Source organism: Anser brachyrhynchus (assembly GCF_964034855.1).
Source record: "Anser brachyrhynchus genome assembly, chromosome: 13".
NCBI lineage: Eukaryota > Metazoa > Chordata > Aves > Anseriformes > Anatidae > Anser > Anser brachyrhynchus.
In genome coordinates this window covers 18,656,476-18,681,182 of record NC_137708.1, presented here as the reverse complement: position 1 = coordinate 18,681,182, position 24,707 = coordinate 18,656,476, and the positions used below count along the sequence as shown (strand labels likewise).

Here is a 24,707-nt window from a genome sequence, read left to right as displayed (position 1 = left end):
CTGAATCAATGCAACACAAAATATTGTTAATTTATAAATCTGTTGTCCCTTTCCCTAGGTTACAGAAGTGAATTTGAACAACATGTTATGCCCAGCCATCTCAGATCCTTTTTATGGGCGCTGGTATCGAATCTGGGCATCTGGACATCAGACAGTCATGACTATGACTCATGGGAAGCTTGTAATCCTACTGTTTTACAGTGCTGTCCCCATCTTTAAATGTAGCGTGGACTTGCTTAGACTCCCAGCTAAGAAAATAGACTGAAATTTCTCCCCATGGAGTAGTACATACAGGAAGCAGAGACACCTATATTCATACTGGAAAACAAAGAGGAGGGATGAGAAGACAGTGCGTTTATATTTCTCCCCACAGTTTATTGCCTCAAAAACACCTCTGTTATCAATTGAGGGTTCTTCTTTTAACTGCTGTTTCTCACTGCCTCTTGCCAATGGCAAAATTAGTGGCCTTATTCTGGAAAAGGTTCGTGTTTTATATATTTTGTGTAGATTACAGTAGAATCATCTTGCTAATCCACCCTTTAAAATTAGGCCAGGATCTGTCCACATTCCAGCAAAGAGAGTGGCAGTGCTACCTCATTTTGACGACTTTTCCACTAAACATTAGTACAGTTATAATCACAGAATAGGAAGGAAAGCTGAATTACAACTCTCCACTGATGTGAACAGAACACAGCTTGAAGTGCATTATCCTGGCTTAACTCTTAGCACTTAAATGTTGCAAAATGGTCACAGTGGAATGATGTACACGTGATCTCCCAGTCATAGGTGCAAAACAGTGAGGTTCTACTGTATTTTCATTAAGCTGGTTGAAAATATTGGGGAACAATAACTCTTTCAAAAATCATGGTTTTTTTTAGCCGACTACTTTGTTTCTTAAGCTGCTGAGGGTAAGTATCTGTCTGCTGAGGTCCCATCAGATCTTGATGCTTTGGAGATGCTTTTTGAATAAGTGGAAGAACACATTGAAATAATTTCAAAAGCCCATGTTACACATAAGCTACAATAGATATTTCATCCACTGTTCTGACCTGCCTTTAAACAAAATGTTTTTTGGCACTTAATTTAGACTGGAGAGAGAGTGGGAATACAGAGTCCAATGTAAACAGAGTTTTATTTTTTTTTACTTGCAGTATCTTGAAACATTCCTCCTCTGTGCTCTACCCTGATTCTTAATAGAGTGATTAATGAAGAAACAAAATGAAACTATTTTCTTTCTCTATGACTCTAATATGTTCTGTACACTTTTTAAAATATAGGTACAAAAAGGAATGTCAAGTTAGCACAGGACTGAAAAAGCTGTGTTCCAGTTTACTAGTATGACTAAATTTTCTTGTCAACCTGTGTTTTGGAGTAGAACAGGATGTAGGTAGACAGAATTATAAATAGTAAACTGGCTAAGGGGAAAAACTGTTGGGCAGGAAGCTGGGAGGGCTTTGCTGTGTTCCTCCAGATAGCTAATTGCAAGCCTATTGTTGTGCAGCATGTGCAGCATTTCAGGGCTGCAGGGATTTTGTTGTACAAAAGTTTTTTGCCATTTATAGATTATTTGCATTGCGTTGTTGTAGCTGTGACTTGTAAGATTAAAAACAAAACCATTGTACCTCCTCTGGATGGATCACCCGAATACATACTCTGATGTGAAGGTACAGTCATTTATACCTCAAGAAGAAAAGTAAGAATGATAAGTGGTTGACTTTTTTTTTTTTCTTGTAAGATAAGTTTTCATTGGAGAGGGAACAAATGGCTTCTCCAAATATTTTTCACCCCACATGGTTTTATTTAAAAAAAAAAAAAAAGTAGATCTCAATTAGAAGTACTTTGTTCTACATTTGAATTTACGAACTTGCTTCTGGCTTTCTTCCATGCCTATAAACTAAATACCCTGTACTATCACAACTTGAGAACACGAGAGCAATCTAAACTATCTGTCAAGCATGGATAGCTAGTCCCAGTTATAGACTACACTACTCCTTGTGCTCTTACTCAGTGTGTAGGTTGAGAAGACTAAGCACCTGATACTAAGAAGTACCAGCTCAGAGAGTTCACTGGCAATTGTTGATCCTGCAAATGTCTAAGTAGGTACTGAACTTCGCTGAGTATCCCACTACTGCCTCAGTAAAGCTGGGCATATGTTGCCTAAGTAGTTGTGGAGTGGGGCCTAAAGAAAAAATGCATTGGTACTGAAGGCTTGAACCCATCTGTGGAAGACCACTTAATTAGCTGCTGAAGTACTTCAAGAGAGTCAGTATTGCATCTGCAGTTGATGAAATACAGGATGTTGCTGGGAGATGCTAAGATGGGCACTGCTGGATGTTAAAGCATGCTCTCTATTAATATACTTCATCTCCTATGAACAGCTAAATGTAGTGTTTCTGCCCTCCCCACAGTTACTGTCAACTGTATCTTGGTTTGTTTATTACTAATTTGGCAAAATGCCTTGGGTTGGATCTAGTCTGCTTTAGAAAGAATGTTTGGTGTAACAGTAGGATGATTTTGCCAAATTTTGCAAACACTAGCGTTATAATTTACTTAATTTGAATCACTATTTTTGAAGAATCTTTCCTGTTTATTTTTTCTTCAGAATATAATATTCAAGCTACTAGGAAAAAAAAAGTTACATGAGTGTAATGCCTTCCCGCCCCCCCCCCCCCCCCCCCCCCCCAAAAAAAAAAAAGCCAGCATTTCCTATCTTCTGCAGTCATATGCTTCAGGGCATTCATTCTAACCAGGTATAAAACAGCTCCTCTTTCTCACCAGTGACTGCCTCTGGTCAATTAAGACTACAGAAGCATTTACGTAAGCTCAGGTGTCTCAGTGCAGGCTCTTTTCTTGGAATGCAAAGCCCTTCTGACTGACTTAAAATTGAAGAGCAGGAATGGTGACTTCAAATACAGCCACCACTATGGGAAAGTCCCTAGGACAATTTGGTTTCTGTCTTGTGCTGGGACTCCCAGTCTTCTCTGTTACACTGGTCCAGTTGTTTTGAGCCACACTAGCCATTCTGGGCACAACGTCACAACAGCTAACAGAACAGTTCATCACAGCCAAAGGAAAACTCGTATTCCCTTTCCACACCTCACCTGTGCAGGTTTTGGTATCTGAACTGTTGTTTTTGCTAAATGGCTAATTGAATGTGGTAATTCAGCAAAGAAGTAGAGAGCAAAACTACTACACTCAGTAAGGCTGTTCTGAGTGTCAGAAGAGTGGTGCCACTGGGATCATGAGGGAGGGCAGCAGTCAGAACCTCTTTGTGACGGTAAGCTGTGTTGACTTCTTTGCTTGATGTCTTCTGTTGATGAAGTTGGCCAAGTTATTGTTCCCCCTGCCCCTTCCTGAAGGTTATTTTTAAATGTGGTATTTCAGTTTGGTTTATGGGATGGTTCCCCAGCAAGCTATGTCAGCACAGCTGAGACGTGAGCTTCATGTATGGGGAAGAACAGGGCAGAAAAGGAATGAACTTCATATCCCTTACTCCCCAGCTGTCTCGGGTAGCTGTTTGGAAGATGCATCTTACAGAGCTTGTTCAGTATGTAGGATATTAGTTTGAACAGGAAAGCAGAATATTTAACCTCCATGTAGGAATATCTGTTTTCTTCCCTGGCAGATTTTCTTTTCCCTTAGCGGTTTATTTTGTGGGTAGTTATGCTGTACCGGTGATTTCTTTGCTTGCTTTTATGCTGGAAATTAAAGAGTAAAACTATGAGGTTTTACACTGGAGCAGTGCAATGTGTGATCGAAAGGGTAGTCCTGGCCCTCCCTAGTCAGATGTTCCTGAATCTTTTATCTCAGTGCTCACAGTTACGAAGATATTAGGGGCACATATGGTGCACAGCCAGAGGCTGGCCATATAGCCCGACAGACTGTTCCTTTCAGTAGGGGCCTGTATTTTAGAAGTGCTTAAGCTTGGTTATAAAAACTCACCCTGAAATGGCTTGATTTGCTGTCCATGAGCGAGTCATGTACAATACCAGAAAAAAATCTTGTGTAGTGCTTCCATCTAGATTTCATCTAAGTTATGTGTTCAGCTGTCTGAACAGAGCCTTCTATTCCAATTTTTAGTACACAGACACTCCAAACAAAAGAAATGAGGAGCAATGAGAATAGACTGCCACTCACTGGCAGAAAGGATAGTCAAACTTACTTCCAGGTATAGACATCAATGAAGCACTAGTAACTACAGCAAAATTGTTTATGGATTGGATTGTTTATGCAGCACTTCAAAGCACAAAAACGAGCAACTACAAATTCTGCATCAACCATAACTTCAGGTGATAGCCTGTGAATACTGAGATTACTGTGTCAATGATTGTGCCAAGGCTTTAGCTGTCCAGGACATATGCAGCATCTTTTTTTTTTTTTAAGGATTCAGACACTGTAGGCAGTATTTGAGCTATATCTATTTTGTTTAACTTCCTTCTCTTTAAGCACCAAAGAAGAATTTGCATCTTGTTTCTTTTTGAAGGGTGAAAACTACCAGCTCTTGATCATACTTAAAAATTAATTAAAACCCCTGTCTGTGACCACAACACCCATACTTGGGGTTTGGTTCAGCTTCTTGTGGGCTTTAATTACAAGCAGCATTTTTCAAGCCCTTGTGCTTAAAGCATAGCTACATTGCTGAAGCTGGGAGACATAAAACGTCAGTTCATTTGCATACCTTTATTTTATACAGTACCTCATGGTAGATCTATCCCTCTGTCTCTGGCCAGAATCAGGGTTTTGATATTTCTGTATATTTGATAATAATTTGTAAAGCCTACCTGTATTTTCCTTTCAGAAATGGCTACTTGCAACTGTTCAAGTACTGTATTTTACTCTTAGATCCTAATTCTTGCGTCTAAACTACAGGCATGTGTTTCCTATGCATTTATACCTAATGGCGACCATAGATTGTGTTATTTTTCTTGCTGTTGCAAGTCATAGAACGATTTGGGCTGCAAGAGACCTTGAAGATTGTCAAGTCCAACCATCAGCTTGACTTACGGAGTCCTACCACTAAACCATGTCCCTTAGCGCCATGTCTACACGTCTCCTGAATACCTCCAGGGATGGGGACTCCACCACATTCCTGGGCAGCCCAGTCCAATGCTCGACCACCCTCTTCGTGAAGAAATTCTTTCTCATGTCCAATCTAAACCTCCTCTGGTGCAACATGAGACCCTTTCCTTTTTGCATCCTATCACTTGTCACCTGAAGTTGGTTCATTAGCGGTGGATTCTTAGGAATTAAAAGCTCTAAAAAGGAAAAAAGAAAAAAAAAAAAAAGGTGGGCATATGTCAGCCCTTCTGTTAGTAGCTGGAAGGCTTCTACAGGCAGACAGGTCAATGTTAATGTTTTCATTTTTACAGTGACAAGATACATAACAAATCTGTTCATTTTTGTGACCTCATACTCAAGATGCTATTGTTGTATATCTATATTGCAGCTTTTAGTAATTTAGTAAAGCCAAGCTGTTTTTAAAATGATGTTATTTTTCTGCAGGGTCAATTTTGTACTTTTTTTTTTAAATTATTCCTGCATTTACTGAGTCATTATCTCAATGCTGCAGAGGATGCAGCAGGCAGAACGGTAAGCGTACCCACACCACTCTTGCCAACCAAACTGTGCCAGGGAGCTGGAATTGCTCAGGTACTGGACTGATGCACAAAGCAGTCTTTGGAAACTTGCAGTTCCTCTTACCGAACCCTCTAGTTCAAGTGTGCTGTTACCCAGGCACAGAATGGAATGGCAAGGGCAAGGATGGATGTGGAGAGGTTCAACTTCCACATATGCTGTTAGTTCTGAATAATTTGTAAGAGTGTTATAAATTTTGTAAACTTTTTAATGTGCTAAAACTTGGTAATGAGGTAACATTTACAAATAAGGGGTAATTTGTGAACTTGTTTTTGTATTTTGGTCTGATCTTTTGTGTTGTTGTACCCTAAGTCCAGCTCACTGGGCAAATAGTTGTTAAACCTTTGAATTAAAACAAATAAATGCATTTTAACGGTACTGTACAGTTTTGTCATCATTGTAATCATGCTAGGCACTGAGTCTGTCTTGCTCATTATTTTCTGAAACTAAGTAAGAAAACTGAAGTTGATGTTCCACTTCTGTTTGTAATATTAGCAGTTAGTCATAGAGAGATGCATCAAATCAGATAAGAATACAGACTCTCCTGTTTTAAGCAGTCTGTACTGCTAGAGGTAGCTTACCTTGCAGGTAGCAGTTCCTTTAAGTGAGAACAATGATTACCAGGGTTTCTTTTAAACATCTGAGTATGACCTGTGCCTGTTAGTCTAGCAATCAACACAAGCCAAGCCTGAGTTTACTGGTAGACCTCACTGCAGGACATAAATCCTTTAGTTGCTATTCATACGTTCTCTGTCCATGTCCCATAGGTTTAAAAAAAAAAAGAAAGAAAAGAAAAAAGCTCTGGAAACAGTATTATGATGTCTTCTACTTTTCTTTCAATTTTCTTTCCACAACTGTGGTAGAGTCTTTTTTAATTTCCTGTTCTGTTCTAAGTCACTTCAGGAGAGGAATATAGAACAAGTACAAAAGTTTTCAGCTCAAAATTTTAAGTACATTAATTACAGTAGCATTCTAGCCAGTCTCACACCATAAGCAATGGAAAAGTTGTTCCATCATTAATGCACTCCTGAAATGTTTCTGGCCATAATAAAAAGGACTTTTAAGTACCATGCAATAAATATTGTGACCCAGTAGAGTCTCAGACAACCAGTTACATCATTATGTAAATTTCCTGAAAGAAAGAGAATACTGGATATGCTTGAGTTTACTATATATGTATTTTAGATGTTTTAAGTTTTCACCTAGTTGGAGAACAGAACCAATTCCCCAGCTTAAATTCTCTTGAAAGACTGGTAAGTCCTTACACATAAGTCTTTAAAGCAGCTTAAGTAGAAATTTAGTGTAAAGTACATTATGAAAACCTGAAATGAACTAACTAAGCAATTTCCTTTTCAGGCACTGCTAATTATCCTCTACAGCACTCAACAACTCTAATTGTAAGTCAGCTTTTCATTGTTTAATATCAACATATACGTAAGAATAAGCAAATCACCACTTCTGAAACATCCCTAATACTCAGCACTATTTTGCTAATTTGTTTTTTGTACTGTGTTAGCTACATAGCTGGCTGAAGGAAACTTTTGGTAGGAAAGTTAACTAGCTGGACATCTCAATGAACTGTGAGTTTCAGGTCAATTTAATGATACAAAGTCTGTAAAATACTAAAACCACTATTTACTCAAGCTTTTTCCTGTTAGAGTTAATTTTTATCTTCTAAAAATAAAATCTTTAAGCATCAGTCAACAACAGCTAAAGATGACTTTTTTTTGGGTAACCTATTACAATTGAATAAGCCAAAGGCAAACAAAAAGATTTCCAAATTCAGATCTGAATTCCAGGGCAACACTAGAAATTTCTTGCTTTGTCTCAGGAGTTGTCCTGCAGAGGAAAACATACTCCCTTAAACTCAGTAAAATGTGTCTCAGTACACTAGGCACTTGGCTCAGGGAACAGTTTTCCATGTCATTTTTACATGCCTGTCATCTGGTCATCCTGCGTTTTGCCATCAGCTGGAGTGTTGGTCTGTTGCTTCACAGGAACACACTCCTTTCCCTTAGTAAATAAAACATCCCCTTGATATTATGGGTATCTACACCAACGTCGACATCTGCCAAGCTTTCCTCAGCCACTGACACACACCCCAGAAAGCTCTGCTACCATGTCAGAGGTACTCCAGGGGCACCGAAAACTGGTGCTCACGGTTAAGACTGTTGGTGAACCAAGGGTTCAGGCATGCTGTTTTCACTGGATCAGCTTAAGTTAAAAACAACCAACCAAAATAACCAATATATATATATATATATATATATATATATATATATATATATATATATATAAAACAAACAAACAAATGAAAACCCAACAAAACCAAACCAACCAACCAAACCAAAGTTTTAAAAGTAGCCCTACTTTGTGGGGAATGGAACAGGACTTCTTACTTGATCTTTCATATTTCACAGGACCCCTGCAAAAATCAGTGCAAACCCTGCACTATATTTTTTTTCCGTAAAACGTGGCAGTCTATACATTAACTACTTATGTCATGCAAGATAAAGAAATCCCTTATGACAAAGCTAGCCTAGATATTCTTTCAAATCACACCTGTAAGAGTAATGTGAAGAAAATACTGAAATTATTTCACGTGAGAGCAAGATACTCTTTAATACACATTTTGCTGCATTAATCCGTTGACTCATGTTCCTTTACTAGTGCAGGCAATGTATTGGTTACACCAGTGTAACTGGTTTTGCAACCAAGTTTTGTTTAAAGAATTTGAAACCAATTCCACCTCTCAGAGAATAACATAATTCCGTATTTACTGGACGAAATTCCGTATTTAAAATTTGATGTAAAAAGTGCAAAACTGGACCTGAAACGCAGATATAATTTGGAGTGCTCAGTAACTCACTTCTGAATTATGACTGCAAGCTGCACCTGCCCAACCAGTTCCTACAGCAGGCAAAACGAAAAGCCAGAATTAATCACAGGAAAATATTCCTAACACGGCATTAGCCTTTAAAATTAACACTACCTGCGAATGCGTAAATAAAAAAAGAAAAACAAAGTGACAAAGTCGCACAATTAAGCAGAGAAACATAAAAAGAAATGGTGATTCTTTTTCCTTATTTTATTGGGTAAATGATTTAAAAGGTAATAACAATAGTGTTAAAACTACTACAATATCTTTCCACAGCCATATCTCACAGACCCACAGATAACCTTCTATATATATAATTTTTTTTGCTTTTTCCTCATTTTATCTTTTTAAGCCATACTTATATTAAAATGCCCATTTCAACAGTTTCTTCACACTAATAGCAATTAAATGTGGAAGGAAGGAGGATCTAGTTATAACGGAAGGGGGTTCAGGTAATCTGATATAATTGTAATCAATCAAGTTACTAAGAAAGGAAGGAAAAGAGAGAGGCTTTGTAAGCTACTCCAGGTAGCCCTAAGCCCATTGTGTGTCACCACTGCATTAGATAACTCAAGATGCTGGTGAACAGTTAAATTTTTTTTTGTAACATATAAAACGCTAAAATAACTTAGAAACTAGATCCAAATATTTTGAAAAGAATCAACTTTGATATACAAAAACAGTCATAAGTTGTTACAAAAGTTTCAAACAAAAGTTTGTTTTCTCAGTGCGTTTATGTACCAGCGCAATTACTGGGTCCAGAGCAAAGAAAGAGGTTTTTAGTTTTTTATTTTTTATTTAACAGTAATAAAAAACGAGGAAAACATATCTTTGTATATAAAGAATCATTGCTGGTCTTAAGAATAAATGTAACCAGAAACCCTTTAAATCTGAGAGGCACACTTTGGGTTTCCGTTTTTTCTTTTTTTTTTTTCTTTTTTCTTTTTTTTTTTTTTTTAAACATAAAAGGAAGGTCACCAGTTTATTTAAATGGAGGAGATACTCAGACTCCCCAAATAAACTTAATTCAATTAACATCACTAGCAAAAATCAGTTAGAAACTGTACAAAAATAAAAAAGTTAACACATTTAATCCTGCAGGGATTTTGTAAGGACTGGAAGGCAGGCTTTAGGAGCAGCATTTGGGCATGGCTGGAGGCTTCTTTGGTTCGATCTAACACACACAAGAGATGTAACCTACTCCAGACAACAATTTTAAAAACCCGCACATTTGAAGACAAGTAAAGAGGTCCATATACAAACGCCAGGGTGTGCAAAAATGGATTTGACTGTTTTGATTTCATAGTGTATCTGAGGTCAGAACTCTCATGTGCCCTCCTCCTGCTGTGACCAACATTTGGGGTTGAGATGGTGAAAAGTCAGTGCTACGGCAGTCTAGACAGAAGGAAGGCCACTTGAGGCACGACTAAGCAATAGTTTCATGTCAAGTCCAGTTTTTTGTTTGTTGTTTTTTTTTTTTTTTAACTTTTTAGTTTATAGAAGAGGGTTTTTAGGAACATTAAGCAAAAGAATTAAAAAATAAAATATTTTTAATGGAATAAGGCAAATGGATTAGTGCTTATCAAAAATTAGCATTCCAACTTAAAAACAGTGAAATTAACTGCTTGGTTGTACCTTAACTTTTATAAAGTACCCCAAATAAAATAACAATAAAAAAAAGATCTGTATCTAAATCCAGCAATATATCTAAAAGGGTAATAAACATAACTATGAGGGAATGACACTTGTGAAAGCAATTGTTGATTAGCTTTAAGCAAACAGACCTGTTCTGTCCCAGTGCATGTCACAGTGAACTGCACATTTTGTACAAATAAACCCACAATTACACAGAAACAATCCATAGCATTTTCAGCACTTGCATGCTGAGGAGGTAGGTGCCCTAGAAACACTGTAGATAAACTGATTATTCCAATCTCTTCTACAAAATACCATACAATCTGATTGACCACAGACTTTGTAACAGTTTTTTTAATTAGTGATACAAAACTCTGGTCCAGAAGGGTCTGGCATTAACTCATTTCAAAAGCACACCTTTACAGTTTGTATAACACCCTTTTAACTATATTTTTAAGCAACAGCTACTAAGATATAGACAAAAATGCATTGTGCATTATGCTGTATACAAAAAGGAGACAAAACTATCCTTTTCCCCCCCAAGCCATGGTGGGAAGTATTGCTGACCTTGTCCTTAAAAACCTGCAGGATTGTTTATTCATCAGTATATCATTATTACACTGGTAAGAAATTCTGTATAACATCTGCATATATCGAAGATTTTTTAAAAAATCTGATATGATTTTAGATCCGCATGACCAGTCACGTGACCTGCTTGAGGTTGATTAGCACCTTTCAATACATATATATTTTTATATATAATAGATCTTTTTAAAAAACTTCTAACAATGAGCTCATACAGAAGCATGAGCATGCTGTAACGAGATGACAGATAAAGATGGGGTTGGATGACTTTTTTTTTTTTTTGCAGCAGAATGATTCAGTTTGTGCTCAGTTTCCCTATAAGGGCAAGGAAAAAACAAAACAAAACAAAAAACTTTATCAGGTAGCCACTTGTTCACAATTTCCACTTGAAGACAAATCCATTTAAAACTGCTCCCCAAGTAGAAACAAGACAACAGTATCATCCAAAATAGCTTCTGTATAAACATCTATTAATTTCTGCAGCGTCTGCCTGGCACCTCTTGGCTCCTGAAATTTCAGGCCTTCTGCTTATAAATTAAGGCATCACAACTGAAAATGTAAATATTTGGACATCAGATGCTGTGGATGAAGGAATACAAAAGACTTTCTATGAGAACCTCCATATAAATTAAGTGGCAGAGCTAACCTTACATAAGGGATGAGCATAATTTATCCATATCTGTTTTTTGAAACATTTGTAATTGGTCAGACTTTTTTTTTTTTTAAATTAACTCAATCTTAATTCATCTATTTGAATTATATATATATTTTACAAACATTCATTATTCAAAATAATTGGAATTTCTGCTTACCGTAGTTTACTCACCCATATCAGGAAGGTCTTTTCTATAATAGAGGGGATGTGTTGTCCCCTAAAACATGCGCTGACCTACAACAGGTATTAGTGGGAGTTCTGCAGGCACATAAGCAAGGAGGTAGCTCCTAGCATATACTGGGCTTGCAACTATACCACACGTACCTCTTAATAATCCTATTTTTACAGTTGTTAAAAGTTCTAATCAGTTTTCTTTCTTTACCTCGTGGAGAAGTATCAGAATTATTACACAGTACTTAGAGCTCTCAAGTACTATTCCTGTAATAGACGAGAACATGTAAAAATTATGGCATACTTGTCCTGTGCTCTTTCAAAACACTTTTTTTTTTTTTAAACAAGTTAACTTTACCTAACTATTCATGACTTGATAAAACTCAGCAAGTTCAAAAGCACAAGCAAGAACAAAACAGGGATTTTTCTTTTCTAGAATAAGCTAAAGAAAAGAAAAAGAAAAATACCTCACTTTAAAACAAAATAATCCCAGAAACCCCAACGACAGAGCAGCGGAGAACTCAATATAGTTTGCTACAATGTCTGGCGCATTTGCTATATTTTTTCTATGAATTGTATATGCAAGTATATAGTAATGTCATAGTCAAAGGCACTAAAATCTAAATCAATTTTCTTCCTAATATGACATCTGCTACTCACCAATCTGCTTTTAAAAACAAATGTGACTCCTAATTTGAGATCATCAGAAAGGCATCATCTCATCACAAATGCATTACTATGACCAGGCTTGGCAGGGCTGGACTGCCCTCAGTTTCCAGCGCAGAATAGGAGATAAATGTATCTAGTATCCTACTGGATTATGTCATGTCCTATCAGTTAGACCACTTGATTCTGAAAATGCTGCTATATGAACTTCACTTCTTATTGTACATTTCATTGCTTCATAACATCCAAAAAAGCATTTTGGATATCAGCCTTCAAATTCTGGCTGTATGTGCTGGATCTGAAGGTCACGTATATAGATAGCTACATGAAATCTTTACCGCCAGGGTGAGATACTGTACACAGAATATTATTAAGAAGGTTATAAAAATGCAATTCATTGTCTAATATAACACCTGAATCTGATATGTTTCATTCCCTGTCAGAGCTATTAATGAAAAAGCCATGAATGCCTTTTTTCTGAGCAAAGAATCCCTAACTGTAATCCTTAAACTCTTCCTTCCATCCACAGTCACAGAAAGCCTTGATTGATATAATTCAATGTTAATGAAGTAGAAATTTAAAATTTCATAAAAAACCCAAGGGCTATATATGCTGCAAAAAAATCTGCAGTGACTCAATAATAAAAAAGTATGGGATCTTTGTAATAACGCAGTTTTTCCTCCCGTTGCCATGATGAGCTTAACGCACCAAGGAGAAGCCTCAAAATGGCAACGGAAACTATCATCATAAAATGGTACAGTAATAGAGATAGCTAGACCAAGAAGGGGCAGGGTCTCCTGGGAAGAGGTCTGCAGAGAGGTCCAGTGACTGGTCATGCGGCTCAGTGTCAGGAATAATGGTTGTATGGTGGAAGGGGGTGCCCAATGCCATTTTGGAAGTGATGATGCTGACGATGGGCAAGGTACTCTGTGTAGCTCATTGTCATCTTCTCACTACGGTACCTAGAAAAGAGCAAAGAGGCAAATGCAAGAACTTTTACCGGGAAGCTAGGAGTAGCACTAAAAATATGGCACTAATTGTACGTTTAATGATGAGAACAGCTCTGTAGTCTGATCTTAGGAATAATACTAACTTCAGTTGCACAAGGGCATGGAGAGAACTACTGTGGTTTTCAGGGTTATTCTTGAATCTTATGACAAGTAAGCGCTTATGAAAAATATTTCAAAAACATATAGAACTATTAAAAAATGTTGCCTACTACTTTATTCATGATAGAGGGAATTTAAACTTGTGAGGATTTACTGGGAGTGTCCCGTATCATCAGCCAACTCTCTACATAAAGCCTAGGAGATAAACACTGTAAACAAGCGTTACAGATTTTGGGGCTGTTTTTAAAAAAATCAGTATCAATCGTCTACCAAATTCTGCTCTTAAAATAATCCCAGCTACATTAAATGCAGTTATATCCTTTTTAGACTATATATAGCGGAAAGCAGAATCCAGGCCCTGACAAAAAATACTTCAGATACATTTGCATCAGTATTGTTTGACAAGGAACATCTTGCCACATTTATACTTATCTGTAAAACTGTGAAATCTACATAAAAATAACACTATTGCACATTGCCACAAATTTCACTTAGAAAGACCTTGCATAAGAGATCTTACAGATGAGAGTTGGTGAATCCAGCTACAGTGGTCTAAAATATTGCCACCTCCCCTGTTTATGACATTTCTCTTCTGGAGTTGCTCTGGTTGTTCTTTCCCCTTTTAGGTCTGAAAAAGCACAACACATGCCTCAACCACTTGCACTCACAACCCAACACAAAAATTTAAACTACTGTTGAGTTATCAACTGCAGCAACCGAGGCAGCAAACACATTCGTTTCTGTTGCCCCTTTGCCAGAGCAAAACACCTTACGCTTGCAGCTTTTTGCTTCAGTGCACATTTCAGAGCACCAAATAGCCCATATTTACGTGATAAAACAGTGTTGGTTAATGATGTACTGATTTAACAAGTGGTCACTGGTCCTGGCTAAGAGATTAGCTGCAGCACCTCCTGAATTCATGTGAATGGCACACAGCACTCACTGCCCCCAATGAGTAAGCTCATCTGTGAATGAAATCTTCTGCCACTATGAAACTAAACCATAAACTTGGCAATTAATGAAGCTGTTTCTAAGTGGGTTAAAATAAGCCAAAGGCAGCCTTTGTAGAATTAGAGTTAAACAAAAAAAAAGAATTTTACTCTGAACGTTAAAATTTGTTTATTCCACTCATAAGGCCAGTGATTTTGCTACTGTTTTGGATGCTGTGAACCTAAATACACTAAACTGCATACTGTGTTTTGTTCTCATATACCACTGCTTCCAACAAAATCATAGAGCTGGAAGAAAATACAGGCTATATAGAAGTTTGGTGTCTTGGAAGAATATATTCCTCATTTATTGAGGTGTACAGAAAGTCTCATTTCAGAATTCTAGCAATTACTCTTGCCCTCAGTTATCACCACGTATTCTTTTAGAAAAGATAATGAGGTGTACTGGTAAAATAAATGAAAAGGAAATTGGGGTTCTGCATTTGGAAATTTAGCTGTATTCTGTAAGTCCTTCCTCCCTAATTTAACTCTCAGAATAGCTTGTTTGCCTTAGTAACAGCAATTCCACAGTAATCAGGTTCCTCCAAGAAAGCAGAATTCTGAATAATCAATGGGACACAAAGTCTTTCTTCTTCATCCAAAAGACCACTGAATGAAGGAGGGATTCCTCTAATAAAAAAAACGTTATTTTTCTAAGAAATGCTCTGCCTTCTATCTGGGCTAAACATTCACTGCAGCTAAGTAATAGCAAGCCTTGTAGATAGAGATGACAAATGCGAGAGCTGAAAAAAACACAAATCTCAGCTCTTTGTCCTCTACAAGCACATAAATGATCATGAGATTCCAAGTATTTTCAAATGTCTGAAATGAAAGGATTGTGTTTTAATTATTGCCCAGGAAGCCAAGTCTAGCTCATGTCTAGTTGCACTAAGAAGGAAAGAATTCCCAGAGAAATACGTACACAGAAACAAAGGTAATATATACAACATTAAAAAAAACTAATCCTGTAACCCTATGAATCCCTAAAAATTGATAAAAGGTAGAAAGGATAACAATTTTGGACAAAGGATTCCAACTAGCAAATTTATTATCTGTATTAATAGTATGTTCATTATCCCCAAAGAAAAAAAAGGAACATAAAGGGTTAACAGTCAATACCTCCTTATAACAAGACATTTATAAAGATCTTTGTTCTCCAAGCATGGAATAAATAGCTAGAGCTCAGCAGTCATTTTATACTGCACAGTTATAAAAATATGACGTTTTAGAGGCCTTCTATCAACATTTACTCTTCCACCACGTAACTGCAATTTTATGGGCAGAATATCTACTACTAATTCTAAAGTATTTTGGTTTGGACCTGCTACCAAGCCCTTCTGAACACATTTTATTAAATGAGCATTACAACAAGTACACTAATGTGTAGGAGTGACAGAGTATGAAATAAAGTATTAGATTCATAGCTTTACTCCTGACGATACCCTGATGCAGTCAAACTAGTACACTGACCGCCATTATCAGCTAGCTAGCTTGGACACCTAGCCTGCTGAGATAAGGAAGAAGCCTATACTCCACAGGAGCCAGTGCTTGCTTTAAGAATTGAACAGGGTCTCCACACCTTCACAGCGACAGACTGAGTGTTCCAAGTGCTCCAATACAAATTGACAATGGCAAGTAATCCTCGTTAATAAAAGCCCCTTGAGATCCATTACAGCTAACGAACAAACTGTAAAAACATAGAGCTAATACACTGCAAAGACTTTTCAGAGTTAAGAATCAAAATACGCAGATGCCCTGATAAATATGTAACATACTATTTAACAACTGTCTTTTCTTTCTTGCTTAATGCCAGTAATCCCTGTTACATTTAATGCAAGGCACAAATATCTCTAGATTCCGTGCTGCTATTGTGAAAAGAAATTGTTAATAAATAAGGGAAAGCTTACTATTAACATCTGAAACAACCACATATCAGGAACGAACACATCACAGCAGTACCAAAACAGGACTTATCTGTCGTATTCCATGATGCATACCTGGTTAGCTTTATGGTTTTCCTGAATTCATTAGTAATTGGAGCTTTGTAGCCTCCTTTCCTCAATAAGGAATCTATCGTTTGAATGTGGTCCCATCCTGTTGAATTTTACAGCAGTAAAAATTAGTGAGAATTACAGCAGTAAGAATAGATGATGCAAAAAATACTGCACAGTATGTAGTGTTATTGATAATACAAGTGCTCTTCTGAAGTTGCATACAAAACATAGAAAATTCTTCCCTGCCTAAGAAAACAGTTGAAGGAAATGTACTGCACAGGATTTCTTTAGGCATAAGGCTTGCTTTACAAACAACGCGTTTTTATCTCATCGTTGAAATATTTTAAAAGCAGACCCACTGTGTCCTAGACTTGGGTTAACAGACAAAATTATACTTTTCTGAAACATTCAGGCATGATCATTAATCACAATCAGTTTACACATCATAAATGGCTACGATGGTATGGAAAAACTAAATTTCTATAAAACTCAAAAGATTTATTAGCTGAACAAGTGGAAAGACATTATTCTTCTCCACAAATGTCACTGTAAAGCTTAGTGATATTTGTAATTTCAGAACTACTATATAGGTGGCTGGTTAATTAAAAAACAATGATGGAATAAAAATCCAGATTCATTATTGTTCTCAAAAAGCCTTCATGTTATTCAAAACTCCTATATATTGATTTTTAAAAGCTTAATATTTCCAAGACAGCTGTTAAGACGTGTTATTTCCAAAAGATTAGTCACACTGAATATTTAAAACAACAACAAAAAAGGGAAGTTCATGGCCTACTATAAGTACTTAGAAATGTAAACACCTCCTCCTAATTCCTGAATTTAAAACAAAACAAACTTGTGTAGGTGATCACCAAAGGTCTTAAAAAAAAAAAAAAAAAAAAACACTTCTTGAACTGGCCAATCTTAGATTACAAAAGGAGAACAATTGCCTTGGAAAGCATCTGAACTTTTAAGTGATCATTTGGAAACAGAATTATCTATTAATGATGATTGTTAATTAAGAATTCATCCTATTCCTTTGCTCACCAAATCAAATATAAAAAGGAAAAACAAAAAAAGTGGCAATGCAGAATTTAAACACTGAGACACACTGTCAAGCCTGAAAGAGAATAATGTTAGTGGTAGTCAGAGTTAGTTGCTTAGACCAACAGACTGCTATTCAACAAAATCTACAGTATATATACATATATATTAATTCACAAACTTTAGTCTATCCCTCTATTAAAAGGGACACATTATTTTGGACTTTCAGTATGAAAGTAATTCCCATCCATCCATCCATCCAAAATACCAGAAGTCGCTGTTTATAAAACGAATTAAATACTACAAGAAAGTACCTAACTGAAAAAAACTTCACCTCTGGGAAAAAATCAGCTGTTAAGATCATTGACCAGACATCCTGTAACTTAACAGAGTTTGTGCATGTCTAATATTGTAGCATAACAATTATATGAAAATTTGTAACTTTTGACAACTGTAAAGTTCGTTGACAGCACAGCACTGTGGTTCCTCTCCATATTTTGTTTTCCTATAGCTTCACCGTGGTTATGACTTGCTTAAAAAACAGCTACAGTTTACTGAATCCCTATAAGGGGATTGATACAGACATGTAATTGGCATTTTATATAAGAGTCTTTTCTTACAATTAAATATTGCTCCATCATCTGACATCAGTGCAAGGTCAAATATTGCATTTTAGATTTATATGTATGTTTAAATTCTTCACCAGATCATATGAAATAAAGTGCAACAATGACCTTGCTCCTTTGCAACCTCCGGTAAGTAGGTGGCGGTGCGTTTTGATCCTTTTTCATTGATGAATTCTATTCTAATGCCATGTACACCCACCTGCAAGAAATTGGCAGTTTTATTAGTACATTAAAAAAAAAATACAAGAGATTTCTAACATGATAAAGGTCAAAATGTGAACCTTTCAATGGTTAATAGCATTTTGCAGAGAATTTCAAAAGATGGTACTGAAGCAAAATCTAATCTCTGAAAGGTGTGTTCGGCTGACAGCCTTGTAAGTCAGTAGCAGCAAAAATATGCTCCTCAGCTCCACCATGGAGCTTCATTTCTGGTCTGAAGGTAAGCCAGCTGAGATGCTAAGTAAGGCAGTTCTGTAACTGGGTTTACTGTCTCCCTCTGACACTGTTGGCAATGTTGTCGCTTATAAAAACACCTGGCTCGAGACACTTGAGACCGCAAGATATAATCTGCGGGCAATCAGACAGCTGGCAAGTCTAGCGGTGCTTCAATTAAGAGCCTTCATTTTGTTTGAAGTAACAACTGAACAGTGAAATATTTGTCACTACCAACTTGAACCTGAAGCTCTCAAAGTTTCTGCTTAACTTTGGAGAGGAAAAGGAGGTATTCCAGAGCATTCAGCTTCAAACTCCCATTTCCATGCTACTAAGTACTCTAATATGACAAAATGCCAGTGTAGGAACCAAAATACCTAATCTCAAGGTGTTAAAAGTATTTTATATATGAGCTGTCAAAAAAAAAAAAAAAAAGGCTAGGTACTTTTTCCAGTGCATTAAGAACCTCAGTTTTCAAGGTACAATAACAAATATGTTGCTTTGGAGTTCTGCATGTAAACTCAAAACACTAGTAAACTGGTATTTTAATTTTCATGCCCACATAACTAAGATGTTGTTTCTAATTGAATCCAAAGTTCCCAACTTTGCATGAGGAAATGGAGAGTTTATGTTTAAAAGAGTATCACATGCTATTTGGCATGGTGCTTGTTTTTCAACAATAAATTAGTAAAAAATGCTGTAATAGTTTTTCCAGTGACAACCTACTTTACCGTAAATGCATGACAATGAAAAAAAAAACAACTAAGGAATATTTCCGAAGCTCTTAATAACCACTTGTTTAATTAACATATTTGCTTTTATTGAGACTTAATTTTTTAAACTTTGTAATCTTTATATATTGTATAAACATGGGACAATGATGGGAAAAGTCTCTCTCCTGGCCAGGCCTCAGTAAGTTTTCTGTGTGAACCCAGTATTCCTCAAGTAGGAAAAATTAATTAGAGACTAACATATTTAATTCACTGCAAATTTCAACATATTTCATTACCTAACATTCATAACGTGCATATATAACCACTAGAAAGATATATACTCTATATGGTCAGATGATGTGATTATAAACCCAAAGAATCTGAAAGTAAAAAGCAACAGTGTTAAAGCTGAAATCTACCTAGTTTATCCCTAGGATAAGAACAGAGTAAGTTTTTGCAGCTCTAAGGACGCTCCAAATGAAGATCAGAACTTAAGACCTAAATATCTCATTCTAACAATGTTCCTTTGTACATTTGCTCATATCAATTTTAAAAGGCTTTTTATTAGAACAGAAAAAAGTAGATATGAAATTAAAGGAACATTATTTGAGATTGCCCTAAAACATAGCTTGCCTCCGGCTTCCTGGAAAGTATCAGGTCAGTCCTCTAAAGTTCAAGACCTTCTGAAATTTCATCTCTGTCTGTAAACTACAAAGTGTGATTAGATAAAGATTGGGTTGTTCTATTGTGTAAGGTTGTTACTGTGTGGATTGGTGTAGCTAACTTTCAAAAGCAGACAATAAGCAGCAGATGGGAAGGATCCAACAGCAGTTACAAAGGTATGACATGTAGTTAAAAAGGTTAGCTAATATATGTTACTTACTTTTAAACCTTAAACAAAAGTACTCCCTCCCCACCCCCCAAACAAAAAACAAAACCAAAACACAAGAACAGTGTCTACTTACAACTTCTAGAAGTTATTTCATGTGGCCTTTACATGGGATCATTTTCAGGCTATTAAGCTTATACAAATTTCCGATCTGCTTCTACTAGGCATTTCTTAGAAATGTCACTCAGTCTTTTTTAAGGCAACATCCTAGGAGAATGCTGACATTTTGATTTGTGAACTATCAGAACAATACATTAGCGATTTTACTTCCTCCCCTGAGTAAAAGAAGATGTGTAAGAAAGATTCATCGGTAAGGCTATCAAATTGGTGGTGGCTCATGGTGGTGGTTCATGGTGGCTCATAACCCCTTCCATCAACACAAAGTAATTGTTTTTATTACTATACATGGGGAAAAAGGAGGATCTGATTGTTCTTAAATGGGAACTATCAATTGAAGCACAAATCACCAAGTTTTCTGTATAAACTTTGTTGATAAAGTCGATTATGTGGCAGTGAAACAACTACTACTGTAAGTAACTGATGGAAAATTGGATTTACTTGGAAAAATGAATGCTAGTCTTATAACAGCAACATCACATTAACTACCTATGCATTTGGCTGATTTCATAACTGTATACATTCAATTGCGTAAGCCCTAAACCCAAATGGCTTGTTTTTGCACGCCTTCAAACCCTGCATAGTATTAGATTCCAAATTCTATACATTTTTTGCATAACAGTGATCCTGTAGTATTCATGAGATATTAACCAGAATCACTAATGATGTGTTAAGTATGATGCTACATTCAAGCAGTAGGTAATTGCATTATACTAGATGTTTCCCATTAACCAATTTAATAGATTTTTAGGCCCATATCCATGGAGGAAAAAAGCAAAATGAATAAGGCAACACAATTGTGCCCACAATTTCTCTGGTTGGGAAAATTTCACAGCGTTCTGTGAAGCATGAATTCCAACTGCACAGCTAATTAAGCAGTACTTTTAGTCCAGTATAAACGGCTTTCCATTGTTTAGCTCCAGTTAAACAAAAACAGGCCTAAGTTAAAAAAACGGAAACCACACACGAGCATACTAAGAATGATCCACACTAAGATAGGCATGGGCTCAACTACAGCGATTTGACTTCCTCAAGAGACCAGCACTGATGAAAACTTCTGTGAAATTTCCCCAAATATTCCCTCCTAAGATGGGAGGTAAGTGGTAGTTACATGTTTGGAAGACATTAACTGGACTGTAATTTGCCTACCAGGCTCAGCTCAGAACTTAAACAAAGCCTGTGGCTTTCTTCACAAACTAAGATTTCTGATTTACTACTGGCAAATTTTCCTGAAATAACATCTGTGCCATCCAGAAAAACAAGTCAAACAATCTTCTTCAGCAGATGGCGTTTAAGTTCTATCTTAAGTTATATCTCTATGTATCACTACATACAGGTATCCTTCTGAGCTGCAAAAAGACCATACAATTGTAAAAGAATATACATTTTTGGTGAAAAATGAATAGGAATCTATTTAGACTACTTTGCTATTGGGAAACCAAAGTCAGACGAGGATAGACTTAAAAATGCAGCAGCCAGTCTCCTCCAACAGAAATATTTCTATAGGGTTTTTTATAGCATGAAATACTGTACAATATGCATCCAATACTTTTGGATATAAACTTTTTGGCCTCGTGTACAAGTAGACAGAGACTACTTAACACTAAGTCCAGAGACTACATTAATTCAAAAACACAGACCTCTCCCTAAATCTAAGGATTATATGAAACTAGAAGTGACCGCAACAGAACTTCAGACTTCGTTGTGTATTTTACACATATTCATATTCATTTACCCATCTCAAGATGGGACAAAAGAGATGCACACAATATTTATTTTTTGCTGAAGGCTTCTGTCACTTGCTAGATTATTGCCCATAATATCTATCTATATCCATATCTGTGTACCTATCCATATCTATTTCAGTTGGTTTAACAAAAAATTGTTCCAGAATCTACCCCAAAACCGATGTTCAGGTAGCTCTTCTGTTCAACTGCCTGGTTCTGACTGAGTTCCAAATACAGTTTACAAACCCGCTCCTCTCGTTCTGATTCCATACTGAGAGGAAGAAATAACGTTATTCTTGTTAGACTGCCAGTGAGGAACTGGGATAAGCATCTAAAACATCAAGCGTTGCTGAAATTTAACTGTCTAGTCCACTGTGAAGTAAATTATCAAATTATTGCTCTGTTCAGTTTTATCTACTGCACTGAAATCTATAGATTTACATACATTAACACCAGTTAGTTTAAGATGAATTGTAAACATTTTTTCAGAAATACATTAAAAGCAGGTAACAAAGAACCTATTATGAAGTATCCACATTGAATGCCCCAGCTGGAGTAGTGCAATACCCCTCGGTGGTGGAAGCAAGTGTCTTTCTGTTTCTTAAGTTCACTCAATATTTGCTGTTCTTCACTTGAGACTAGAAACGTGGCTTGATGTGCAGTCCTTTCTGCCTGCATGCCAGGTAACGTGCAACAAACTCTGCTTGCCTTGCCTCTCGGTTTTACCAGTACGAGCATTCATGTAACCGATGAACCAAACCAGGCTGTTTTGATGTGTGGCTTTTTACTGACTTGCGGTTTATCAGCTCAATCCTTGAACAGTGGCAAGCTAGAAACATTTTCAGACAAATAAATTAGCCTATAGCTTACAGAGTATTCCTTATGATACCATATAATGTAATATCTTTCCCATTTACTTACTGGAACTTGCTCTAAATGAATGCGTCTGGAAACATAACATTTCAGATTAAGCGACTATTTCTACTTACTAGAAGTTGACCCTACTTTTTATTAGTGGAATTCTTCAGCTTTTTAGCCTTCTATCTGTACCAAATATGCTGGTTTATTTCTCATCTTTATTAGGGCTTAAATATTACATTCTGATTTAATAATGGAGGCAAAAGGCTATTAAGGAGAAATGCTCTCCAATTCATGACATGTATTCTTTTTTTTTTTTATGTATCCTTTACATACATGGAATCACTGAATATTGTCCAAAGAAAATAAAACATTGAGATCAAGACTCTTTCTTCTCTGTTCTAACAAATATAAGCTCCAAAAGTTGCTGGTGCTGCTGCACTTCAAGGAAGAGGAAGCACTAACAGGAAGAAGTCCCACAACTCTTAAATACACTAACTTTGTCAACAATGAAAAGCCACCTAAAACTATTTAAACTAATATTTAAACCAGCATATACAGACTAAAGGCCTTTTGTATCAACACAGCAAGCACACACAATTCTGTAGATTTTACTTTACTGAAGAACAGCAACTTCAGGACAAAGATGTCTTTCAAGGTATTTTAAGGAACAGCAGCTGATAAATTCTGGTTATTTATTACCCTGCTGGAATTAAAATAACATTTTCCAAAAAGATTCTTATTGTAATGACATACATCTTAATGTTTTATGACATTTTAGTAGGAAAACTGGAGGAGGGTCTGAATTAGCAAGACAGAGTTTACCTTGTAGCAAGAAAACCCCACAGATTCTTAATGAAATGAACAGAAAATATTCTTAGGAAGTGTTCACTTGCTATAAGATGAAAGAGAGAAGATGAATAGAGGCACTGTGCTTTTCTATATTTCTAGAAAACAAGCATGCATAGAATACATACAATATATACAATATTATTGCAATTTATCTTCTAGCCATGCCCTCAAGTAGGGCTGAGAAAGGCTGTGAAACTCCACCCCAGCAGCTACTGGACCGCAGCAATATTTCATGAGTTCTGTCCAGCAGAAATAAGGAAACAGTTCATCCACTCCCAGCATTCATTTCCAAGCCCCACATCTGTTCAACTGCTAACACACAGTGCAGTTCATATACAGTCACATGCAAGTAAGAATCCTGAATCGTATTTTAGGAAGCGTCTTCATGAACCACTGCATTGAAGTGGTCCTTTAAAAATAACTAGGAGAAGGTACAAACCTTTATAAAAGGTGAAAATGGCAGCAATTTGAAAAGTCATATGGAGCTAATAGCAGTCAACTTACATCTCCTGTTTATTTGGCTGAAGTTTCTGCTGCAAAAGGATCTCTCGTTGCTTCTTACAACTGTAATACTCATTTGTTCAGTTTGGGAATATAATTCATTGATCGGAGAAAAGATCTATCACTCTGCTTCAGGATACAGGAGACACTCCTGGGTCAAACGATCCTGTCTCTAAGCTGCCAAACCAGTGAGTTGTCTGAATCTGCAATTTTGAAATATTGTGACCTCCATCAGCAAATTGCTGAATTAGCTCCCACAAGATCATCAATCCGTAGCATACCTACAGATTTAAGATCTTCTAACCAGGCTGATTCTTAGGATGATCTGGAAATTAGCATTATACTAAACAGAAGATGCAGAAGCCCTCTACAGGTCATATTTTAGACATCCTGAAATATCTTTTTACTATTTAACGTTGCATAACTGCAGCTCCCTTAAAAGAAACATAGATGACATAAGCTATCTCACTGACAGAGGCATGTGCAGGGATGAATCACTGTTTTAAAGACTAACAATTAAAAATGTTATCTTTCTCATATTTACACCCCCACCCGTTTTGCATGGAAAGTTTGGGGATCACCAATAACTACGTATGAAACAATCACTTTTTGTACTCAGACATTGGTTTCTG

At 36.5% G+C, this 24,707-nt stretch overlaps 2 protein-coding genes across 15 annotated transcripts in view; one reads left to right on the top strand and one right to left on the bottom strand.

Moving 5' to 3' along the window:
* The window catches only part of TMEM164 (transmembrane protein 164), a 120,217-nt gene that overhangs the window by 42,210 nt on the left and 53,300 nt on the right, over positions 1 to 24,707 (top strand). For 4 of the 7 annotated variants that reach the window (XM_080554497.1, XM_080554496.1, XM_080554495.1 and 1 more), the window contains exon 6: positions 6,991 to 7,031. In XM_080554497.1, the coding sequence (XP_080410623.1) occupies positions 6,991 to 7,031 (41 nt within the window). Of the gene's footprint in view, positions 1 to 58; positions 6,010 to 6,990; positions 7,032 to 24,707 lie in introns of those variants that run through there. The other 3 variants (XM_080554493.1, XM_080554498.1, XM_080554492.1) reach the window with 1 other exon arrangement.
* Positions 8,711 to 24,707, bottom strand: part of AMMECR1 (AMMECR nuclear protein 1) — a 107,057-nt gene continuing 91,060 nt past the window's right edge. For 3 of the 8 annotated variants that reach the window (XR_013939026.1, XR_013939028.1, XR_013939029.1), the window contains 3 exons: positions 17,981 to 18,185; positions 16,320 to 16,416; positions 13,147 to 13,186 (listed from right to left, as the gene is read on the bottom strand). Coding sequence is in view for 3 of the 8 variants with exons in the window: in XM_080554454.1 (XP_080410580.1) it covers positions 13,072 to 13,186; positions 16,320 to 16,416; positions 18,095 to 18,185 (303 nt within the window). In the remaining 5 variants the exon portion in view is untranslated. Of the gene's footprint in view, positions 13,187 to 16,319; positions 16,417 to 17,980; positions 18,186 to 19,489; positions 24,279 to 24,707 lie in introns of those variants that run through there. The other 5 variants (XM_080554454.1, XM_080554466.1, XR_013939033.1 and 2 more) reach the window with 3 other exon arrangements.